General features: G+C 50.3%; 1 protein-coding gene across 1 annotated transcript; it reads left to right on the top strand.

Annotated features, from left to right (window-relative positions):
• Window positions 1-1074: 1074 nt before the first annotated feature.
• Window positions 1075-8819, top strand: LOC138102782 (uncharacterized). The gene is made up of 3 exons (XM_069000530.1): window positions 1075-1277; window positions 3494-3548; window positions 6891-8819. The coding sequence occupies exon 3, from the start codon at window positions 6918-6920 to the stop codon at window positions 8346-8348; it is 1431 nt and encodes a 476-aa protein (XP_068856631.1). The 5' UTR covers window positions 1075-1277; window positions 3494-3548; window positions 6891-6917; the 3' UTR covers window positions 8349-8819.
• The last annotated feature ends 8203 nt before the right edge of the window (window positions 8820-17022 follow it).

Below are 17022 nucleotides of genomic sequence, written 5' to 3'. Positions count from 1 at the left end.
AAGGCTTGGGACCATATGTCTTTTCTCCTATGAATAACTTCCCAGCTGAAGGTTACAATTATAACTGTAAGAAAAACAATTTTCTGGGTTATACTTGGGTGCCAGCCTAACATTTTCATTGTGTTCGGGTAAACTTCAATTTCAGTTCATCATCCCCAGGGGTCACTTTCCAAGGGGTCTCTGGAGCCTTCTTTACCCGGGTATGGTGAATCCAGGCGCTCTGTTCTCTGATCTTAATCGCGGTGTAAGTGGTGAGGAGCACCTGGAATGGTCCTTCCCACTGTGGTTCCAGAGTCTTTTCTGTAAGAGACTTAACATATACATTATCTCCAGGCTGAATGCCATGTACAGGACCGTCCAAGCTGCGACTTCGAGTTCCAGCCACATGTTTTTCAATTTCTCTAAGCTGTTTATCTAGAGCAATCATGTAGGTGGTTAGCGTTTCTTCCCCTGTGGGAGTGTGTTTGTTTTGGTTCAGTCCGGGTCTCCCCTCTAAGTTCTTTAAGTTTGGTGTACCCCAGTTGGCGCCCCCCCTGTTTTATTAAAATCACCCTATGTGTCAGTTTTGTCTCCTCCCAGGGCCCTGTCTGCCACTCTGGCACCCCTCCCGAGTTTCTGGAAAGTTCTAGCCAGGGGGCCAGGTGATTGGTCCGGGGAAAGGAGTCCCTCCCTTCCCCTGTTACAGTTGCTTCCCTTACGTGTCCCTCGTTCTGTTTGCCACACCCTTCCCTTCCCTGGTTGGTTAATCTGTAATCCCTCCCTTGTTTCCCCCCCCCCAATAAAATCCCTTGCACGAGGTCTGCAGGTGCGCAGAATTGGGCACCCCCTGGTGGTTGAGGTCCCCCCGTTCGGAGGGCCAATAAACTTTCTGGATTTAACCCAACTCTGAGCCTGCCTCCTTTCCTCCGCTGTCTGCCTTCATCGCCGCGGTCCCTTGGAAGGACCCACGAGCCAGACCTCTGATCACTCCAATATCAGAGGCTGGCCCCCATAGCCTGCTGTGTCCTGAGCTGACCGGGCTGAGTGGGAACTGTTCCTAGAGGACACAAAGGCAGCTTGGCGCCCAAGCGTGGGGCCCCCCGCTTCCATCGGACCCCACGGAAGGGACTGATTGCTTCGGCAAGCGCGTCCTTGGGACGTCAAGCTACCCCAGTTGCAGCACGCTCCGTTCTAGTGAGCTGCGCTCCTGGGGGTGAGGACGGTAGCTTCGCCTACGCCAGTGGAGTCGTCCTCGGTGGAGGAACCGGTCACCTGGAGCTTGCCTGGACGCCAGTCAGGTAAGTATTTTTCCCGGGGGGGGGGGGGGGGGGGGGGAACTTACCTTGAAGCCAGGAAAGGCTTTCGGAGGGATCGGCACGGTCCCTGGCTCTCGAAGAGCCGAACGTAGGCTGCGCAGCCCCGGGACAAGTGCAGTTAGCTTGTCTCCGGTTGGTTTCTGGGAAACCGGCGTTCTAGGCTTGAAGTTTTTAGCTCCAGACGCTGTGCTGTCGGTGCTATGGGCGCTAAACTCTCCACAGCACAGAAGGGGGTATTTTTCCAAGTTGTGGGACTCCTTGAGGGTGGGGGGATAAGTTTTTCAAAGGCACGTTTAAAAAGGTTTATTTGGTGGTTGTTTCTGCACTTCCCTCAGTGCTCCCAGAATTCGGTTTTGAGCATTCCCTTTTGGAACGCCGTGGGAGCAAAATTGGCGCAATCAAATTCTGTCAAAGAGAAAGATTTGGAAAAATTTTCCTTTCTGTACTTGCAAATTAGATTGGCTTTAAATAAAATAAGGGAGAGGGAAGGACAAACAACCCCGAATTCCCCAGTTGTTACCCCTAAGCCGTCTCCCAAACCTGTGTCCCCTAAATTGGGCATCCTGAAGAGAGCAAACCGCGATGCGCAGGGCTGCTACCGACTCCCTGGCTCTCCTCGGGATTCCCGAAGCCCCCGCCCGGACAGTCCTGGCCAGACTGCCCGAGGCTCATCCCATTCCCCGACTTCCCCCGTTGTTAGACCCCGAGTTCGGTTTAGTTATTCAGAGAGTTTAGAAAATGACCTCCCTGCCCAAGGAGGACAAGATGGCGGGTGCCACATGGCAGAGACCCCCTCTTGCCCTCCCCCCCGTTCTTCACCCCGAAATCCCTTTCTCCCAAGTTCCAACCCCTTTCGCCTTGACCCCTCCTACTCCCAAGTTGGGTCCACCCCTCTTGCCCCTCCCACGTGTCACCAGTGCGCGCCCCCGTGCCCCGCCCCCAGAAATCGCGGTTCCATGTCCGGTTGCCACCCACTTCCTGCTTCCGGTTCCCACGCCTGTCCTTCCGGTTCCCACGGTGTCTGGCCGGAAGGGGGAGGGCCTGAGGACCGGAACCCGGAACTGGATCCCATTCCCTCAGCCACTCCGGTTTTTTATCAGAGGTCCCGGAGAGGAGGAACAACCCATGTCAACTGGGAACCCCTCTCCCACCAAACAATAAAGGAACTCTGCAAGGCGCAGAAGGAGTTTGGGAGAGAAAGCGAATATTTTTGCGGCCTTTTAAAGGCAAATCTCTCTGGAGCAGTAATGACGCCCTTCGATCTGCGTCAGCTTTTCTCATGCCTGTTTTCCTCAGCAGAGTTTCTGCTCTGGAAGGCGGCGTGGGAAAGGGAGCTCCGCAAACTCCTTCCAGCGCTCTTGCAAAGTTCTGATACGGCCGTTGATGCCGACAATCAGGAACTTATATTGGACCATCTAAGCGGCGAAGGAGATTGGGCTCTGGCGCCAAAGCAGGCTCATGGCCTGCCTTTGGAGGTCTTGCAACAGATCAAGGAAGCGGCCAGTAAGGCATTCCTTGGTCTGAGACCTGATGCGCCCGTGGAATCGTACTCGCGGGTCCGGCAGCAACCCACTGAGTTGTTCCTCAAATTTGTGGAAAGACTAACCCGGGCTGTAGAGTTGCAGGTCAAGCAGCCGGCGGCCAGGGAAGAGGTCATCGCAGAGATGGCTATGGTGAATGCCAATCCTCAATGCAAGGCAGCCATCCTGAGCCTCCCCCTGGACCCCCCGCCAACCATACAGGCTATGTTGGAAGTTTGCGCTGCAAAGGTGCCACACCTGCAACCTACCAGCTCAGAGAGACAGTGGCCCAGAGGAACGGCCTCAGTGGGAACAGCAACGCATCGCCCTGCAGCGGATCAGAGGAAGACCACAGGCTCGAACACTAAACCACCTCCGACCACGAACAGCCAAAAGCGGACCCCGCAGGCCAGAAACACCTGCTTCCTATGTGACCTGCCTGGACATTGGACAAGGGACTGCCCGCTCAAGCGGCAGTTCCAGCAATTTCAAAAGGAACATGGACCTGGGGACAGGAGGGCCAACAGCAACAAAAAAACTGAATGGGGAGTGCGCGCCCGCCCCACGTGAAGACAAAAAAGGGACGGGACGCGAGGGGGAGGGGAAACTCAAAGAGGCAAAACTACCAGACACGATTTTACAACCGGATTTGACTTCCTTTTCTGATGGTTCTTTCAGGTTGCAGCTGTTGACACCGCTCCACCTAAAGACCAAAGAGTGGCATACCGCACCGGTAAGCACTGGTGGTGAGCTGTGGGCAGGAGACCAAGGCCCTGACAGGTATGTCATAGTCGGAAGTGTTACCTGCACACCACAAGAGATCGAAGTCGCTCCGGGACTAATGACATCTAGTCCCGAAGGACCCGTTCTCTGGCTGCGCTGTGTCCACCCACCTCTGTTCCTGCCCAGAGGGCAGACAGTTGCCCAGGCTATCCCTGTAGAAAGGCCACCCCCAATGGTGTGTGCCACACATGTTATAGGGACAGAGAAGCCTCGGGTAGGCTGCAAGGTCAACAGAGGGGAGGACGTCCTGCACCTCAGAGGGCTTTTAGACACAGGGGCAGATGTGATGATCATTCCCACACGGGAATGGCCAGCACATTGGGAATTGCAGAACGTGGCTGGACACGTGCAAGGTGTTGGGGGCATTCAATTGGCCAAACAATCAAAGAGCATCGTGCAAATCAAGGGACCGAGCGGACAATTGGCAAACATACGTCCGTTCGTATTAGACTACAAGGAACCCCTCTTGGGGAGAGACCTCATGCAGCAGTGGGGAGTCACAATTGACCTACCTGACCCCCCGAAAAATTTTTGGGTTGCGGCCACTGAAGAGCGCCCTACTCAAAAACTGAATTGGAAAACTGATCAGCCCGTTTGGGTAGAACAGTGGTCGCTCTATGGTGAGAAGTTGAAGGAGCTCGAGAAGCTCGTGGAGGAGCAACTTGAAAAGGGGAATATCGTGGAATCCAACAGCCCGTGGAATTCCCCTGTCTTTGTTATCAAAAAGCCTAACAAAGACAAATGGCGGCTCCTCCAGGACCTTCGTCAAATTAACAATGTTATTGAGGACATGGGCTCTCTCCAACCAGGGATGCCATCCCCAACGATGCTCCCTCAAAATTGGAATCTGGCAGTAATTGACATCAAAGACTGCTTTTTCCAAATTCCCCTGCACCCTGACCATGCCCCGCGTTTTGCCTTCTCGATTCCTGTTATCAATCGAGAAGCCCCAAGGAAAAGATACCATTGGAAGGTGTTGCCACAGGGTATGAAGAACAGCCCGACCATCTGCCAATGGTATGTCTCTTCCTTGCTTGCCCCAGTTTGCGCAGCAGCAAAAGAGGCCATCATCTTCCATTATATGGATGATGTCCTCGTGTGTGCCCCCGACAATGACATGCTTGCCAGTGTGCTCGACCTGACAATCAGTGCATTGGTTGCTGCAGGGTTCGAGCTCCAAGAGGGAAAGATTCAACGGATGCCACCTTGGAAGTACCTGGGCCTAGAAATTACGAAGCGGACCATTGTGCCGCAAAAATTGGCTATCAATACCAACATCAAGACTCTGGCAGATGTCCACCAGCTGTGTGGGTCTTTAAATTGGGTGAGGCCATGGCTAGGTCTGTCCACCGAAGACCTAGCCCCCCTTTTTGATTTACTAAAAGGGGGAGAGGAGCTTAGTTCTCCCCGGACACTCACCCCAGAGGCGCAAACAGCTCTGGAGAGGGTGCAACATCTAATGTCCACCAGGCAGGCAAGCAGGTATAGGCCTGACTTGCCATTCAAGTTCATCATCGTGGGTAATCTGCCACACTTGCACGGGGTTGTCTTCCAATGGGAAGACAAGAAGAGCAAAGAGGACCAGGACCGGAGGGATCCCCTCTTAATCATAGAGTGGGTATTTCTCAGTCACCATCGGTCCAAGAGGATGACACAGCCACAAGAGCTGATGGCTGAACTGATCCGGAAGGCTAGGATCCGGATCAGAGAGTTATCAGGATGTGACTTCAACTGCATCCACGTGCCAATTAGGACAAAAACGGGCCAAATTACTAAGGCGATGTTGGAGAGTCTGCTTCAAGATTGTGAAGCATTGCAGTTTGCTCTGGAGGGCTACACAGGCCAAATTTCCTTGCATAGGCCAGCCCACAAAATTTTCAATTCGGAAATTCAATTCGAGTTAAATATAATAAGTGTTCGGAGCAATGAACCTCTAAAGGCCTTGACAGTTTTTACCGACGCGTCCGGGGCGTCCCATAAGTCCGTGGTGACTTGGAAAAACGCCCAAACTCAGCGGTGGGAGACTGACATCAAAGAGGTGAAAGGATCGCCTCAGGTTGCTGAGTTGGACGCAGTCGTCAGGGCTTTCGAAAGGTTCCCCGAACCCCTAAATTTGGTAACAGACTCTGCATATGTTGCAGGGGTAGTCTCCAGAGCCGAGCACGCCATTTTGCATGAAGTCTCCAACATGGCCTTGTATGAGTTGCTCTCAAAGTTAATAAATCTGGTCTCCCACCGAGAGCAACCATTTTACGTGATGCACGTCAGGTCACACACGGACCTGCCCGGGTTCATCGCAGAAGGCAACAGGAGGGCAGATGCCCTCGCTGCGCCAGCTGCGATGGCCCCGACTCCAAACGTGTTTGAGCAGGCCAAAATCAGCCATCAGCTGTTCCATCAGAATGCTCCTGCCCTAGTTCGTCAATTCGATCTAAAGCACGACCAGGCCAGGGCGATTGTGGCTGCCTGTCCAGAATGCCACCAGCTAGCTCTTCCTGCCATTGGTACTGGCGCAAACCCCCGTGGACTTAACAGCTGCGAAGTGTGGCAGATGGACGTGACACATGTTGCTTCGTTCGGCAGAATGAAGTACGTACATGTGTCAATTGATACCTTCTTGGGAGCAGTTTTTGCCTCTGCCCACACAGGGGAAAAGGCTAGCAATGTCCAAAAGCACCTAGTGCAGGCATTCGCTACCCTGGGCATCCCCAAAGTCATCAAAACGGACAATGGCCCAGCGTATACATCCAAGGAGTTCAGGAGCTTCCTGCAGCAATGGGGAATAGAACACAAGACTGGCATCCCTTATTCCCCGACAGGTCAAGCCATTGTAGAGAGGGCCCACCAAAACATCAAAAGAATGCTCCAGGGCCAGTGCTCCTCCAAAAAGCTAGAGTCACCTGCTGTCAGGCTTTCAAAGGCATTGTTCACCCTAAATTTCCTCAACTGTGCCTTTGAGAACCTAAACCCACCAATCGTGCGGCACTTTGGGCGGTCTCAGCGGTTGCAAATGAAAGAAAGGTCTCCGGTGTTGGTTAAGGACCCAGAGACTAGGGAGATACAAGGGCCTTATGAACTAGTTACCTGGGGGAAAAGGTACGCATGTGTATCCACCCCCGAGGGCCCTAGGTGGATCCCATCAAAGTGGGTGAAACCGTGTATCTCCCAGACCGTCAGGAAGGGAAATCAAATACCCCCAAAGACCGGGGTAGACTAGTCGTGTGCCTCTCTGAACCTCAGGCCCCAAGTTTATCCCAATTACTATCCTCAGTTTCAACCTTATTTTTCTAAGTTTTGTTTTAGTTTGGAGACATCAGAGATGGGTCCTGTGCCGTCAATCCGAGCCGTCGCCGAGGTTCTGCAGATCGTCATCACCCCGCAGATGCTCCCATGGCTTGTGTCTTCGTGGATAGTTCCTCAACCAGCAGCCAATGTATGGTCAGTTCTAGCGCGTACCATGGGTCAGGACCACATATGCCTATCCACCACTGCGGCCCAAAACCCCATGGCTACGTGTCTAGTGGGGATCCCTCTCGAGCAAGAATTTACTTCTCTTCCCGAAAAGCTCGAGCCCATGCAAGCTTCGATGACGCCTTCCCAGACCACCAAATCATCAAATACGGGTAGGGCCTCTGTTGCCAAGCCGCCTGTCAACTTGCACCGTCCCCGGGTACCTTATCGGAGACGGCCCCCGTTCAGCTGGCACCGCAGGGGAAAGCGTGACACCAACAACCCCCTTGAAAAATGGCTGCCCCGGCTCCCAAGGGCCAGTAGCGAGCCCCAGGAATTAGACCTCCTGGGGTCATACCCGGCTCGCTACTGCGTCCAGTTTCAGTTCGGGCTGTCCCCAGATCTGGAGGCTTTTAAGATCATTGCCCCAAATCACCGGGAGTACAAAGCAGCCAAATGGTGCCTGGCCGTCAGTAAAGTGACCACTGAAAATCCTCACCGGTCACGCCTGAAAAGGTTACCCCGGGGACTGTTCCTCATTTGCGGCGACAGGGCGTGGGCAGGCATCCCCTCTCGCCTATTAGGAGGCCCATGCACAATAGGCCGTTTGACGCTGCTGACACCCAACCAAACAGTAGTCAGTAATTGGGAGAAGAAAACATACCAAACCTCCAAATTGGCAATCAAAAAATGTGAATTGGCCGAACTGGACCAGAATTGTGATTCAGAAATAATCCATTGGTCCAGACCAAAAGGGGTTGCAATCACCGTGCTCTTGCCATGGGTGGCTGCAGCCAAAGCTTTAGGGGAATTAGGCCACTTAGAATGTTGGGTCGCCAAGCAAGCGAACCTTACTTCAAGCGCCCTAAGTGACCTCTTAAAAGATGAGGAACTGACCAGACAAACCACCCTACAAAATAGGGCGGCCATTGACTTCCTACTCCTCCTCCATGATCACCGGTGTGAGGAGTTCGAAGGACTATGCTGCCTCAATCTATCATCGAGGGCTGAGAACGTCCACAAGACCATCGATAAGATGCAGGCCATGGTGAAGCAGATTCAAAGGGAAACTGGTGACTGGCTCGGCAGCATCTTCAGCGGATGGGGGTTATCTGGGTGGACTAGATTCATTCTCCGAACCGGACTGATCTTGTTTTTTATTCTCTTAGTTGTCATAATTATGTTCGGGCTGCTGAAAAGACTGCTAACCAACATGATTATGAGTTATCCTCCCCTGCAGAAATCAACCAAGCAGAGCTCCCCAAAGACTTTGAACTCAAGCCTATGGCCCCGGAGATGACGTGGTTCGGGGACCTGTACCCAGACTCAGAGTACTGTCCCCAACCCGAATTCATGTCATCTTGAAAAAACAAAAAAGGAGGACATGTGGGAGTGTGTTTGTTTTGGTTCAGTCTGGGTCTCCCCTCTAAGTTCTTTGTTTGGTGTACCCCAGTTGGCGCCCCCCCTGTTTTATTAAAATCACCCTATGTGTCAGTTTTGTCTCCTCCCAGGGCCCTGTCTGTCACTCTGGCACCCCTCCCGCGTTTCTGGAAAGTTCTAGCCAGGGGGCCAGGTGACTGGTCCGGGGAAAGGAGTCCCTCCCTTCCCCTGTTACAGTTGCTTCCCTTACGTGTCCCTCGTTCTGTTTGCCACACCCTTCCCTTCCCTGGTTGGTTAATCTGTAATCCCTCCCTTGTCTCCCCCCCCCCCAATAAAATCCCTTGTATGAGGTCTGCAGGTGCTCAGAATTGGGCACCCCCTGGTGGTTGAGGTCCCCCCATTCGGAGGGCCAATAAACTTTCTGGATTTAACCCAACTCTGAGCCTGCCTCCTTTCCTCCACTGTCTGCCTTCATCGCCACGGTCCCTTGGAAGGACCCACGAGCCAGACCTCTGATCACTCCAATATCAGAGGCTGGCCCCCATAGCCTGCTGTGTCCCGAGCTGACCGGGCTGAGTGGGAACTGTTCCTAGAGGACACAAAGGCATTCCCCTATTTGGGTAGATATTCCTTTCTGTACCCCATATGGTCTCCCATAAAGTATTTCAAAGGGACTTAACTTCTCCTTAATTCTGGGCTTGGTCCGAATTCGTAACAATGCAAGTGGAAGAGATTGGGGCCAGGGGAGGTTAGCTTTTTGCCCTAATCTCACAATTTGCTGTTTAATCATATGGTTCATTTTCTCTACTTGGCCACTCGACTGGGGATGGTATGGAGTGTGGAGTTCCCAGTCTATGCCTAAATGTCGGCTAGTTTGTTGTACCACCCTTGAAGTAAAATGTGGTCCCCTATCTGAGGACATTGTGGCTGGAACTCTGAAGTGCGGTATTATTTCTTGTAGTAACACCTTGGTTACTTCTCGAGCCTTAGCGGTCCTAGTAGGAAAAGCTTCTGTCCATCCTGAAAAAGTATCTGTTAGCACTAATAAATATCGATACCCCCCTTTTCTTGGAAGTTCTGTGAAATCAATTTGCCACTGCTGTCCTGGCCCATGGCCTCTCCCAATCTGGCCCATTTTTGGTTTGGGGGTATTTTTGGGATTAGTCTGGAGGCAAAGGTTGCATTGTCGAGTTACTTGCATAACAGTTTTGTATAAGTTTCTGGCGATAATTTTCTCAATTAAGTAGTTTTATAAGGCATTTGTTCCCCAGTGTGTTTTCTGGTGTTCCTCTCTAACTATGGCCTATAGCAAATGAGAGGGAATAACTACTTTTCTTCCTGCAGTGATAGCCCATCCCTCTTGGTTAAATGTTCTCTTTTCATCTTTAATCAATTTCTTGTCTTTTTTATTATATGTTGGCTTACTCTCTAGGGAAAGTTGTCCATCTGGGATCAAGGCTCCAGTTGTTGTTATTTCACCTTTTGCTGCTTCTTTTGCCTCTCTGTCCACCAGTTCATTCCCTTCTTCCAATTCTGAGCTCACCTTTTGATGTGCCCTTATGTGCATGATTGCTACCTTCTCAGGTAGCTGGACTGCTTCCAGCAGCCGCATTATTTCTTGTGCATGTTTGATGTTCTTTCCATGCGAATTTAACAGTCCTCTTTCTTTCCAAATGGCCCCGTGTGCGTGCACAACTCCAAACGCATACCTTGAGTCTGTATAGATGTTTATTTTCTTTCCTTTTGCCATCTCTAAGGCACGGGTTAGGGCGATTATTTCAGCCTTCTGCGCAGAGGTGTTTGTTGGCAGGGGTCCGGATTCTATCACCTCCCGGCAGGTGGTAACTGCATACCCAGCATGTCGCTTTCCACTGATGATGTAGCTGCTCCCATCAGTAAACCAGGTCTCTGTGTTGTCTAAAGGGGTATCCTTTAGATCCGGGCGGCTGGAGTAGGTGGCCTCGATAGTCTCCAGGCAATCATGGCGTACCGGTTCCCCTTGATTTCCACTGAGAAAGGAAGCTGGGTTGACAATGTTAGTTACCACTATTTCTACATCATCTTGTTCCACCATGATGGCTTGATATTTCAGGAACCTTTGTGGGGAGAGCCAGTGCCCACCTTTCACTTCCAGCACCGCAGACACCGTGTGGGATACCAGTACAGTCATTCTCTGACCCAAGGTGAACTTGCATGCTTCCTGGATGTTTAGCACGACTGCTGCAACAGCTCTGAGGCACCCAGGCCATCCTTTGGCTGCTGCATCTAGCTGCTTAGAGAAATAAGCAACTGCCCATCGGTATGGGCCCAGGTCCTGTGCTAGTATTCCCAGGGCGATCCCTTGCTTCTCATGGGAAAATAGAAAGAATGGCTTACTCACGTCTGGGAGTCCTAGAGCTGGAGCTGACATGAGGGCATTCTTTAGCTGGCTGAAGGCCCACGTGGCCTCCTTTGTCCACTGGAGATCTCTGCTTTCCTTTGTAATGAGTTCATATAGTGGTTTCACGAGCAGCCCATAATTGTAAATCCACAGTCTGCACCACCCTGTCATCCCCAGAAAAGTCCATAACTCTTTCACTGTCTGGGGTTTTGGGGTTTGGCATATGGCTTCTTTGCGATCTTGCCCCAAAGTTTGTTGTCCAGCACTGACTTCATAGCCCAGATAGATCACTTTCTGTTTCACCACCTGAGCCTTTTTCTTAGATACCCTGTACCCTTGGAGTCCCAGGAAGTTTAAGAGGCTTACCATCCAGGCTATGCAAGATTCCTCTGTTTGGGTAGCTATTAGGAGATCATCCACGTACTGCAATAGCTTCCCTTCTCCTGGTGGGGCTTCCCAGGACTCTATGTCTTTTGCGAGCTGTTCTCCAAACAAGGTGGGACTGTTCTTAAATCCCTGAGGCAACACCGTCCCTGTAAGCTGGGTTTTGTGCCCACTCTTAGGGCTTTCCCATTCAAATGCAAAAATTTTCTGGCTGGCTTCATGGAGAGGGAGGCAAAAGAAGGCATCTTTTAGATCTAAAACGGTAAACCAAGTTAGCTGTGGTGTTAAACATGTTAACAGAGTGTAAGGGTTTGCCACCACAGGATAGAGGTCCTCAGTTATCTTGTTAACAGCCCGTAAATCCTGTACCACCCGGTAAGACCCATCAGGTTTACGGACAGGCAGGATAGGAGTATTAAAATCAGATTGGCACTCTTTTAACAATCCTAACTGTAAGAATTTTTCAATTATTGGGCCAATTCCTTCCCTGTCTTCCCTTTTAAGGGGATACTGGTCATTTACCTCCAGAATAACTTCCCCATTCCTAAAAATAATGGTTGCTTGTAATTGTTCTAATAAATCTCTTCCCAAGAGTGCTTTTGGAGAATTGGGTAAATATAGAAACTTGTGAATACCCCATTGTTTCCCGATTTTATCTTTCAATGGCTTACAAAAATAAGCTTTTTCGGATTGGCCAGTTGCTCCATGTACCACAATATAGTTATCCTCCACAGGCATTAAAGCTTTATTTAAAACTGAATATGCTGCCCCTGTATCCCCCAAAAATTCTATTTCTTTTTCCTTGTCCCCTAGCTTCATTATAACCAGTGGATCTGCTAGGGTGGAATCTCCCAGTCCTCTTCAATCTTCTTTCACATGTGCAACCACCCTCCCCCTTCCTCGGTTTCCTCTGTTCTGGCGGTCTTCTTGTCTTCTTTCTGGGCACTCATTTTTCCAATGGCCGGACCTTCCACAAATCGCACATTGGTCTCTACCTAGCCGGGGTGGGCCTTGTCTGGGAGGTCCTCGTCTGGGGGGTCCTTGTCTAAGTTTTCCTCTATTCCCTTCTTCTACTACTGCTACTAATGTCCTCATCCCTTGCTTGTAACTTTCTTCTCGATTACTGAATACCCTCCAAGCTGCATCTAATAGAGTTTCCAGGTTCCTCCCTTCTGGCCCCTGAAGTTTCTGCAATTTACGTCTGATATCTCCTGTGGATTGCCCTAGAAACAAAGATACCAGCTGTTGTACCCCTACCTCGGTCCCAGGATCCAGCAATGTGTTACGGCGCATTGCATCCCTCAGACGATCCAGGAATTCGGATGGTGACTCGGAAGGACCCTGTCTTATTGCGTACAAAGCTGACCAGTTTAGGGTGTTGGGAATAGCCTTTTCCACCCCTTTTGCTATCCATTCTTGATAACCTTATAATTTCTTTAATTCAGCTGTTCTATTCGGATTCCAGTGTGGTTCCTGGAGTGGGAAGTAATCTTTTACATCTAATTGTTGCGTTTTGTAATAATCCTCTGCCAAGTCTCGAGCTGTTTTCAAAACTAACTGTCTTTCTGTCTCTGTTAGTCCACCCAATAATAATTGTATATCAGACCAATCTGGATTATGCTGTTTAATTATAAGTCGCAAGCGCTCAGCAGTACCCGCTGGATCATTTCGGTAATTTTTGGCAATATTATACCATGCATCTAGGTCAGCAGTAGAGAAAGGTACTCTAATCAACATTGTATCCCCATCAGGTGCCACCGCCTCTCTCAGGGGTGCCATCAGTACCTGTTTCCTGGTTCGGGACGAGACAGGGCTGCCCAGGGGAGAGGGGGTTGGCGCTGGTGTTCCTTCCGAGTCCGCATCCTCTTCCTGTCTCCTAAGGGGAGGCTTAAGCAAATCGGTTAATTCATCATCATCTTGTCCCTGAGCTGCTGCTTGATAGACTTTGTCTGACCTTGTGCATCTGTGGCCTATGCTGCACGACGAACAGCAGCGCTTAATTCTTCTTTGGCCCTTTTTATTCTCTTTTTCCAGAGCTAACACCATAGGATCACTGGGGGGTTTGATTCCACAATCTCTCTGCCATTCAGGGTGTTTTCGGAGAGAGAAAAATGCATCAGCGTAGGAAACTTCTTCCCATTTACCTTCCCGCCTCAGAAACAGCATTAGCTGAAGCAAAGTATTATAATCTAAAGTTCCATTAGATGGCCATTTGGCTTCATTTTCTAATTTATACAGTGGCCACCACGGGGTACAATATTTTATAAGGGTTCTTTTATTTTCTGTGCCTCCAGCTCCTACTATCTCCTTCCAATGGGCTAGAATACAGCCGAGCGGGCTTGCTCTGGGGATTACTTTGTCTGGTTCCCATCCTATTTGAGCTTACTCAAATACTGTGCCACCCCCTTCGGGTCACCTGTATCCTATGCCTTTTGCCAAGCCGGTTTTGCTGCTTGAAATCTTCTTCTTTTTTTTTTTTTTTTGCCTTTCCGACTTCCACAAAATCTGCACTGAGCTTACACCTGCACACAAAGCAGGGAGTCCCTTCTATCACTCGAGCAGATAGGACACATGAAGGAGAGAGTTTTTTCCCCTAGTGTTATCTTGTTTCCACCCAAATCTTTCTTCACACTCTCTCACAGTTTTTTCCCAATTTTCTTCACGAACCTCCCAAACCTTAGGCATCAAATGTGACTTCCCACACACAATCTTTAAAATCTCAGGCTCAAAATACAAACTTTACACTGCATTAATACCCATGCAACCTGCCACCCTCCCGTTGAATAAAAGGTTCTGATACATCCACAAGAACAAGCTATTCCACGTACTCTTTCAGACTCTAAATTCTCTGCTGCTGGTTGTTCTCAATCAAAAGCCACTAATCTTCCTGCAGAGGTTCTCCCTGTCAAGATTCCAAATTCAACAAGCAAGCACCCTCCCAAACAAATGTCTCAATATCACACTCTCAAACAACACATGGCAACACGCACGCTTCCCGTTTTACAAACGAATAGGCGACCTAATACACATCCACACCCATAAAAGCAGTCCGACAACAACCAATGTCTGCACAGACATATAAGCAACACAACAACATTCAAACCAGCTACTAGTAGCAAAAATGTTCGCAACACTCGCTTGTAATAGTTTCAGGGTCCCGCTTATATTTTCCCAACACAGTAACAAGTTCCAGCGGGACTCCACCTGGAATCACCCGATCCGCCCTCAGGATCGCTAGCGGCCGCCCTATCGGTCGGCGATTCCCCCTTGCCGGCTCCGTAGCTGGTTGCTTGCAAGCCCCACCTTTACCCTCACAGGGACTGTGCTGTGCGTGGGACGTCTCCTCACGGCTTACCAGCAACCCTGGCCACGCGTACGACTTACAGGCACCCTAAATGCAAAACATACCATTTGTCCGCAGCTTTAGCAGGTTGTTGTCTGTCTGCTGCAGTGAGTGAGCTGAGGGGAGGAGATCCTCCAGGAAAGCCCTGGGGCGCGCCTAGGATGTCCGCTCCTCAGCCGATCCTGCAGCCGGACAGAGTTTCTCCTGGCTGGCTCGCCAAATGAAAAGCGAAAAGAATTCCACTACTAGAATAAGTAGTAAAGTAGGTATGCTTTATTCCAGCGCTGGGACACACGGGGGATCGCTTCTCCAAAGTCATGCGTGCCGACAGCTGCATTCAGCTTGGTATTTATCAGGTTACAAGTTCCATATTCATTAAGTTTCCTAACAAACTCATACATATTCATCACCTAGCCCCGCCCAGCCTCGCTTCATATTATAATGAACTCAAAAGTCATTTACATCCGCATAGCGCTGGCTCAGTGTTATTTGGTGGTTGTGGTAGGGGTCTCTCGGGTGTCTTGTGATGAAGTCAGGGAGAGTCTTCTTCGTCTGAACTTTTCACCTTTCTCTCCTGCGCATGCTCTTTTATACCTTTGGCCTGGGTTTAAGCTTTGGCACTGGTTTGAGCTGGTTTTGGGATGAGGCAGGATGTCTGTCTGAGACTCCCGCTGGTCTTATCAGCAGTCTCTTATCTTTTTCTTCCTGCTCTGGTATGCTGACCAAGCTAGATGCATTGTTCCTGACAAACGAATTCTTCTGCTCCCCATCCCCCTGATTCAGTAACAGTGCGTCTGACCCACTACAGTTGCTATTTAGAGTCAGTTAAGATGCGAGCTTTGGAGGAGGGTGACTGGAGGTCATTAGAAACCCTTGGAATGCCAAATAGATTTGAGGATTCTGGGGGTAACGGGGGAGCTGTTACACTCCATCCGCAAGCTGTGCCAGAAGTTCAGGATGGTAATGCTTCCCCAAAAGGGGAGATCCAAGCTTTCCCGGTGTATAAAGCTCTCCCAGATTCAGGGGAGCATGACAAGCATGAGGTAATTGCTTGGAAAGTTGCCCAGGACCTCCAATCCAAGGTGGCACAATATGGGCAAGGTTCTGCTGAGGTTATGCAGATAATAAGGGTGATAAATACAGATTTGCTTTCTCCATTTGATATCAGACACTTAGCTCAAATTCTATTTCAACCTGCACAGTTTACAGTTTTTGAGAAAACCTGGAGAAAGCTGGGCAGCAAGGCTGCATTAGCAAATATGCAGCTCCCTGCTGCCGATCCTAGACGGACAGCAGGAATGGATGCTTTGATGGGGACTGGTCCCTTCTCTGATCCCAGTCTACAGGGTAACTTGTCCTCTAGCGTCCTGCAGCAAGCTCAACAGGTCGGCATGGCTGCCCTGTTGAAAACCATAGAGTTATCTGCGCCCAGAAAGCGATATACTGAAATAGTTCAAGGGAAATCCGAGTCATTCCTCTCCTTTGTAGAGAAAGTCGCTGCTTCTCTCGAGAAGCAGGTTGAGGATGACAGGTTAAGACAGATGTTGTTAAGGCAGTTAGTGAGAAATAACGCAAACAAGGAGTGCAGAAAAATCATAGATGCCTTACCAGGGGACCCTGAGGTAACAGACATGGTTGAGGCCTGTACTAAGGTGGGATCTGTGAACCAGTAAAGGTCTGCTTTGGCTGTGTTCCTGCAGCCTGTTCACGCATCTTCTGGTCGTGAACCAAAGCCACCAAAACAGGCGAAAAAATGGAAGTGGCCTAAGCCGAGACAAAAAGAGAACACACCGATCCCCCAGTGCAAGAGGTGTGGCAGGCCAGGGCATTGCTCGGACTACTGTAGATCCCAGACTCATGCCAATGGTCGGCCGTTGTCGGGAAACTTCTGCTGGGGTGCAAGGAGGGGGAATTGCTCTCTGATGCAGTCACTCCCCCAGAGAGTGGCACAGGTACAGGCCCAGGCCTACCCAGCCACCCTGGAGACGGCACCCAGGGATCAGATGGGTTTGACGTTCACACTGCAGCCACAGTCGTCTTCGACTCTAGCGGTATTTATAAGGTTCCCTTGGATGCATATGGACCCTTAGCCCAGGGATCCAGTGCAATGCTGGTGGGAAAATCTGATGTTGCCCATCAAGGAATCTTAGTGCACTCAGGAGTTATTGACGCTGACTTTAAAGGTCAGATTTGCACTATGGTCTCCACGCAAAAACCCCCTGTAACTATTCCTGAAAAGACCTGCCTTGCTAAATTAGTGCCTTTTGAGTCTTGTGTCCCCAGGATAGAACAAACTCACGAAGATAACGGCAGTGGATCTACGGGACTTCCGCAGGCCTTCTGGGCTGCAGACATCTCTGATCAAAGGCCACAGATGACATGTACCCTGATCCTGCTGAACACCCGTCTACCCCAGATTCAGCTTCGAGGTTTGATTGATACAGGTGCTGATGTAACTATCATCTCCTTCTCTGCATGGCCTCCCTC

This window comes from Aphelocoma coerulescens, assembly GCF_041296385.1.
Source record: "Aphelocoma coerulescens isolate FSJ_1873_10779 chromosome W unlocalized genomic scaffold, UR_Acoe_1.0 ChrW_unloc_scaf_1, whole genome shotgun sequence".
Classification (NCBI taxonomy): domain Eukaryota; kingdom Metazoa; phylum Chordata; class Aves; order Passeriformes; family Corvidae; genus Aphelocoma; species Aphelocoma coerulescens.
Note: the sequence above shows the minus strand (reverse complement) of the source record. Positions and strands in the feature narration are given on the sequence as shown.